The sequence below is a fragment of the Mus pahari genome, chromosome 2 (genome assembly GCF_900095145.1).
Source record: "Mus pahari chromosome 2, PAHARI_EIJ_v1.1, whole genome shotgun sequence".
Classification (NCBI taxonomy): Eukaryota; Metazoa; Chordata; class Mammalia; order Rodentia; family Muridae; genus Mus; species Mus pahari.
Window position 1 is genome coordinate 58,780,385 of NC_034591.1, and position 7,255 is coordinate 58,787,639.

The 7,255-nt window shown below is 45.6% G+C and overlaps 1 protein-coding gene across 1 annotated transcript; it reads left to right on the top strand.

The window, feature by feature from the left end:
• Positions 1-504: 504 nt before the first annotated feature.
• On the top strand, positions 505-6,766 carry Rab19 (RAB19, member RAS oncogene family). Its single transcript, XM_021191528.2, has 4 exons — positions 505-664; positions 3,000-3,212; positions 4,539-4,722; positions 5,895-6,766. Exons 2-4 carry the CDS (start codon positions 3,012-3,014, stop codon positions 6,161-6,163), a joined length of 654 nt encoding a protein of 217 aa, XP_021047187.1. The 5' UTR covers positions 505-664; positions 3,000-3,011; the 3' UTR covers positions 6,164-6,766.
• The last annotated feature ends 489 nt before the right edge of the window (positions 6,767-7,255 follow it).

Here is a 7,255-nt window from a genome sequence, read left to right on the forward strand (position 1 = left end):
TTTTTTTTTTTTTTTTTTTTGGCATGTGTAATTATCTTTGTGCGTGTATGTGTGGTCAGGGAACAACTTGCCACTAGCTGGGACCTGGAGCTAAAAATTTCAGGACTTCTAGCTTGGCAGCCTTTAACTATGGAGACATCTTGTGGACCCTTGCTTTACTTTGTTAAGTTGCTTGAGAGCCTCCTTTCTTCCAGGGACTTCTCAAAACAAGTCACTCAAGACCCAGTATTCTTTAAGTCGCGGTCATCTCAGTTAACAGCCGCTCAGCCCAGCCAGACGAGCGGATCAGGCAGGAGGTTCGATGAAGGATGCAGCAAAGGAAGGAACAGGGTAGCTTAGCGGGTGTCAGTCGAGTGAAAGGCAGTTCTTCTCTGTGCTTACTCCTGATCTGATGAACACTGGCAGAAAAGCTTGCTGTCTGCGCTGGGCCCGGTACCTGGCCAGCACCTCACCTGGGGCTTCAGGCTCCTTGCAAGTGGGAGGGATTGCCCTTGTTTCCCTTTCGCTTTCTCTGTCCACCGAACTTGACGCCAGGGGCCGGAACTTGAGTTCCCACCGCGCTGCAAGACAAGAGGAGGAAGGAGACGACGACGGAGGGCTGCAGAGGAAAGCAGAAGAAAAAGCCAAAGCTACCTGCTCACCAGCGAGGTGAGAGAGTGCCCAGGTAAGCAACAGGTGGACCCAGGAGGTGAAGAGTGCGGGCTTGGGAAATGGTTTTGTCTGGGAGTTCTCTGCTGGCTTCTCCTTGCAGGGCTTATATGCTAGCTTAAAAGGGGCTTTTGTAGAGTCCCGAGCACTTTGCAGGGAGGAAGAGAAAGGGGTCTTGGAAACAAGGTTTCGGCTCAAGTTATGATGATAAGGTACCGGAAGTAGAATGGCTTTCTTTAGTTGAAAAGATGCGGAAGAAAAAAAAAAAAACAAAAAACTGGTTTGATTGTGTCCCTTGTCTGCTGGATCAGTTTTCCGTGCGATGTTAGGGGCATCCAAAAACAGAAGTACTAGATCATTCCTTACCTCCTTAAAGCCTTTGGTTTCTACACATAGATTGGATATTTGTGTGCATTTTTATCTGTCTGCCAAAATAGACATGGCCTTTTTCTATGACATCAGAAAAAAAAAAAAAAACAAAACAGAATAAATCAGGGAGAAATGAAGGTGTCACAAGGTAGGAGCAATTTACTCAACCTCAAATCCAATCATCAAAGGGGGTGTTTTGGTCTCATGAGATATTTGGTGGAGAGACCTAAATATATGAAGGACGGTTTAAATGCCTAAGTACCTGCCCTAACAGGAATATGCTTGCTGCTTCATATATCTCCTGAGTTTTTATATGGATTAGGAATTCGACATGCTGCAAAGCAGGGGGGTTCTCTGAGATTGACAGATAGGAATCCCAGGGAGACAGGTTTCAGTTCATGGAATGTAGAGCTGTCCCTGTGCACAACTGTATTGAAGAGAAATAGAGTTCCTTGAGATTGAAGCTATGTAAGCACAGGTGACTATTAAAAGAAGATGCTGAAAGCCGGGATGAAGTTGTTTCAAGTGACTGATGTATTGACTGTTGGGTCTCAAACCTATCAGAAACATGCACATGTGTATCTGTTGTTTTAATTTTTATGTGTGTGTGTTCATGTGTGTACATATCACGAGGCAGCTAGAGGTCAACCTCATGTGTCATCTTCAGCTGCCATTCATCTTGAACACATGATACAAAAATAAATGTTTTCTAATGTATTTATTTTTATCTTGTGTCTGGGTGTTTTGTCTGAATATAAATCTGTGTTCTACATGCATGCAGTGCCCACAGAGGCTGGAAGACAGCATTGAAAAAAAAAATATATATATATATACACACACACACACACACACACATACACACATACAGGTCTGTAATAGGTAATTCTGATAAAGTTTGGCAAATACCATCACTAGAAACCTTTAATGAGTTATTTTCTTTCCCACATTCAAATTTCCCATAGCGAGCAGGCAGTGGTGGCGCACGCCTTTAACCCCAGCACTTGGGAGGTAGAGGCAGGCAGATTTCTGAGTTTGAGGCCAGCCTGGTCTACAGGGTAAGTTCCAGGACAGCCAAGAAACCCTGTCTTGAAAAACAAAACAACAACAAAATTTCCCACACACATTTCATGCACATACACACAACCGTGAGTTTCCCTATGTAGCCTTAGCTATCCTAGAGCTTGCTATGTAGACCAGGCTAGCCTTGAACTCATAAAGATCCACCTACCTCTGCTTCCTGAGTGCTGGGATTAAAGTTATATGTCACCACACACGGCCTTGCCTTACCATTCCAATTACTTTTAATTTTGAATATCCTCAAAATTCTAATTTCCTGGTTTAGAAAAATGGAGTGCTACCCAGAATAAAAACGTAGGTGATGGAGTGATGGTTCTGAGGGTCAAAGCACCTGAGTTCACCCCAGCATCCACATCATGCTCACAACTGCCTGTTGCTCTGGTTTCAGGGCACCCAATTCCTCTAGCCCCTTCAGCCATTGTACTCACGTATACTCACAGACATGTGAGTCTTCCTTAGACCGGCTTCTCAGCCAGATCTTGCCAGTTGTGGTGGGTTGACTGAGTAAGCAGAGTCTTCTAGTGGCTGGAGCATATCTTCCTCCTGACTGATGGCTAGAAAGTTATTCTTAGAGGCATTACCTCCACTCTCCCAGTCGTTGGGCACCTCATCTTCAGGCCTGGGATTTCCTCAGTTCTATAATTGGGTAGAGTTGACTAAATGCTATTCCCATCCTAGAATGGCTTTTGGTGTCCACCTGTACCTGGGGTGTGAATTTATGGGGCCACTCCCTACAGCTGACCAGTTGCTGGAACCCATTAGAATATTTGCCCTGTGAAAGCCACAACCACCATAGCTTTTCTTCTTCTACAGCAAGAAAATGGAGGTGACCTCAGTTCTGGATCCTGGTAGGTGCTCCTTAGAAAAAAACAAAATGCTGTCTTTCTTCCCCGGGTCTGTTCTAGGAAGCCAGAGCTATGCAGTTCTCCAGTTCATCCAGAACATTGGATGAGAATGTGGACTATTTGTTCAAGGTCATCCTTATTGGGGACTCCAACGTGGGGAAGACATGTGTGGTTCAGCATTTCAAATCTGGAGTCTACCGTGAGTCACAGCAGAACACGATTGGGGTGGACTTCACCGTGCGCTCTCTCGAGATAGATGGCAAGAAAGTGAAGGTGAGAGGAGACACAGGGGTAGCTCCATTGCTTTAGTTAGCCAGAGGCCCCATTTTAAGTAAGGTATAAACACAGAAGAATTAAAGAGTATATTGCTAAGTCTATCTAGAGGTCATAATTTCTGCAGTCTAAAAATAGGATAAACAGTCAAAAGAGGATTGACAAACTGGAAATATTTGCAATATGAGAAAGGACTAGATTCCTTAATATGAAAAGAATGTGGGTAAATGTGTAAGAAAAAGACCAGCAACGATGTCACGGTACATATCCATAATCCCAGCATAAGACTGAGACAAAAAGCCAGGCGTGGTGGCGCACGCCTTTAATTCCAGCACTCAGCACTCGGGAGGCAGAGACAGGCGGATTTCTGAGTTCGAGGCCAGCCTGGTCTACAGAGTGAGTTCCAGGACAGCCAGTACAGAGAAACCCTGTCTCAAAAAAAAAACCAAAAAAAAAAAAAGACTGAGACAAAAAGATTGAGGCCAGGCTGGGCCACAGAATAAGAACCCCATCTCAAAAATAATCAGAGGTAGGTGTAGTAGTGCATGCTTTAGGAAGAGGTAATGGGCTCTCTCTGAGTTTCTGTGAGTTCAAGGCCAGTCAGAGAGAGCTCTATGAGACTATGTCTCAAAAATAAACAGACAAAAACAAAACAAAACAAACAAACAAACAAAAAAAAAACAATGAGCAAACATAAAATGTGGCCACAGACTAGAAAAAAGCTTGCTTCACCGATTTTGTAAGAACAAAGTCAGTCCCAGCATGACAGCTTGCTACCTAGTCTGGTGACCTGAGTTCCTTCTGTCAGCCTTACTCAGAAGGAGAACCTCTGCTCTCACCTATACACGTGTAGAGGGCAAGAGGTCCTTGTGCACACAGATAAGCACTGGAGAATCCAGAAAAATTAAACGTGCAGGATCATCTCTTCAAAAGAAGGTGTTTATCTGTCTTCCTCTTGGAATGCTAAGAAGAGATACAGCTGACAACTTGGTGACCCTTTGCTATCTGTACCCCAATATTTATATTTGCTTATCTCAGAATCTTCCCCCTAAATCTTCAGCACTGCTTCTAAGGCCATTAAACCCATCCTTCTGAGAGATGTCACCTGTACTTTACAGTGGCCTACGTGACTTTTAAAATTAATTTAATTTTCAAGGCAGGGTTTCTCTGTAGACCAGGCTGGCTTCACACTCAAACATCTGCCTGCCTCTGCCTCTTGAGAGCTGAGCCATCTCACCAGCCTACAGGAAACTGTGTGTATGATGACTTAAACGAAGGGATGTCCATGTTGCTAGAGCTCCTGTCATGGCCTCTGTCCTTCTACAGATGCAGGTGTGGGACACGGCAGGCCAGGAGCGCTTCCGTACCATCACCCAAAGCTACTACCGGAGTGCCCACGCAGCTATCATCGCTTATGATCTCACACGGAGGTCCACATTTGAATCTGTCCCTCACTGGATCCATGAGATAGAAAAATATGGAGCTGCCAACTTGGTCATCATGCTGATCGGTACGACATTTTCCAAGCAGTTAGCTTCCTGATCCAGCTCTGCTGGTACTCAACTTGCATCCCTCAGTGGTGGACTATGAGATCCTGAGGGTCTGAGAGTGTGGTCGTGTAACCCCAGGTCTCTGGATGGTGAGGCAGGGAAAGAGAGAGTTCAAGGGTGGCATGAGGAAGAGAAAGTGAAACTCTCCTTTTTAAAAAAAGGGGGTAAGGCCGGGCGTGGCGGCGCACGTCTTTAATCCCAGCACTCGGGAGGCAGAGGCAGGCGGATTTCTGAGTTCGAGGCCAGCCTGGTCTACAGAGTGAGTTCCAGGACAGCCAGGGCTATACAGAGAAACCCTGTCTCCAAAACAAGCAAAAAATAAATAAATAAATAAATAAATAAAAAATAAAAAAGGGGGTAAAGATAGTTCAGTCAACAAAGTGCTTGTTGTAAAAGTCGGAGGACATCAGCTCAGATCATCAGAACCAAGGTCAAAGGTCGGTGCTGGGGCACACATCTGTAACCTAACGCTGGGAAGGAGAAACAGGAGGATTCACGGAGCTCATTGGCCAGCCATTCTATCTAAATCAGTGAGGTCCACATTCATTGAGACTTTGTCTCCAAGAAGAGTAAAGTCTTTAGGAGGCAGGTTATACTGATGTCTGCCTTGTAAAGAAGGTCTTTGGCATAGGAAGTTCTCTTCTTAAAATGTCAGTCAAAGGGCTGGGCATGGTGGCTAGGGTCAGATATTTCAGAGTTCAGGATTTGCCAGATTCGGGTCTGGTACATTTGGTGTTCTGTAGAGCATAGCAGGGCCTGGGACAACACCTTATGGACTGTGACTGTATAACAAGGTTCAGACTAGCCAGGGCAACATGAGAACCTGTCTCAAAGAATGCAGAGTGGATGGGCAAGATGGCTAAGTGGTAAGGGCACTTGCCACTAAGGCTTAAGACTTCTGAATTCAAGCCCCCAAGAGAAATAACTCTTGAAAGTTGTCCTCTGTCCATATGTACTGTGGTGTGTGAGTACACCATAGTCCAACACAATAAATAAATGCAATTAAAAAACAAAACACTTTTTTTTAAGTACAAAGACAGAAAAGGGAAGTGGAGGGGGAATAAGGTTCACTTTGGATAAAGACAGGTTCTGTTACTCATTAGTGTCACATTTACACATCTTTCACCCGCAGGGAACAAATCAGACCTGTGGGAGAAGCGGCACGTACTATTTGAGGATGCCTGCACACTGGCCGAGAAACATGGCCTCCTGGCTGTCTTGGAGACATCCGCCAAGGAGTCCCGGAACATAGAGGAAGTCTTTGTGCTCATGGCGAAGGAGTTAATTGCCCGAAACAGCCTGCACCTGTACGGGGAGAGCACCCAGCAAGGTCTTTCCCAGGATTCCAGCCCAGTTCTTATGGCCCATGTCCCCAATGAGAGCACCCGCTGTACTTGTTGAACATGCGTGGGAGGACAGAACAAAAGCCAGGGTATCCAGATGCCAGTGTCTCTGGTAGCGTTGCCAGCTGAGCCTTATTCCTAGCCTGACGGGCAGTAGAGATTCTTGAGGAAAGGGGACACCACTGCCCTCAAGGACTCCATTGAAGTGAGGACTTGGAGGAAAGGGCTAGGGTGGAGTTTTCTCATACTGGTCTCTGTCTCCCCAACAGCCAGCTGTTTTATTGTGGAGTTTGCTTCTCTGTTGTACAAAGATAGTAGTTAAGTGGAGAGCCGGAAGATGCAAAGAGGATATTTGGAACATTCTAGATTTGGAGTCAGCCCAGGCACTGTTGGGGAGGGCCTGTAATGGAAAGCTAGCCTCCTTCCAGCAGTTACAGCCAGGCCTTCTTCCCAAGGAGCAAGGCCTGTTATCTAGGGGCCAGAAATGCTTTCTTGCCAAATGGTCAGGAACCAGGAGGCAGATGGAACTGGCTTGCCCTCTGTCACTCTGTTTGACAAGGATGGAAGAAATACCTACTATGTATTCTTAAAACATCAAATTATCTCTTGTACGGAAGTCAGACCTACGTTGAAATTAAATTGTCCTTATATTATTAACAAACCGGTGTTGTGTCACCTCCCATAAGATGTGGTCAGAGCAGTTGAGTAACCCCCACTTTCAGAACTACAAATAGAGGGCTAGGGTGTAGCTCAGTGCTAGAGCATGCATACTGTTCTTCGAGCCATGCCTTCAAGCCACTTGCTTGTATTGGGCAGACTCCCTAGAGGATTCATGTCCTGCCCATAGTGTCACATACAGAGGCTTGATCTTTTAACACGGAGCCTTGAGTTACTTCTCTCCAGAGAACTATAACAAAAAGCCAAGCGGTTCCTCTCCCTCACTGTTTCTGGCCTACCATATGATCTCTCTCTCAGGAACAAATGCATGGCATCACCAGGCCATTATATTGTAAATGCATCTCTCAGCAGGGCTAAGTAAGCCACTTTCCTTGTGTAAATGGCCTAGCCCCGGTATCTCAGTACAGCAATGTGGATGGACTACTGATGTGGTCTGCTGAAGGTTGGGTGGGCAGTGGATGATTAGTGTCAA

Bases quoted from the DNA above. Each gene is read 5' to 3' on its own strand.
- Rab19 (XM_021191528.2), top strand. From the start codon at position 3,012: ATGCAGTTCTCCAGTTCATCCAGAACATTGGATGAGAATGTGGACTAT. The intron at 3,213-4,538 runs GTGAGAGGAGAC...GTCCTTCTACAG, and splicing joins TAGATGGCAAGAAAGTGAAG to ATGCAGGTGTGGGACACGGC. The intron at 4,723-5,894 runs GTACGACATTTT...TTTCACCCGCAG, and splicing joins CTTGGTCATCATGCTGATCG to GGAACAAATCAGACCTGTGG.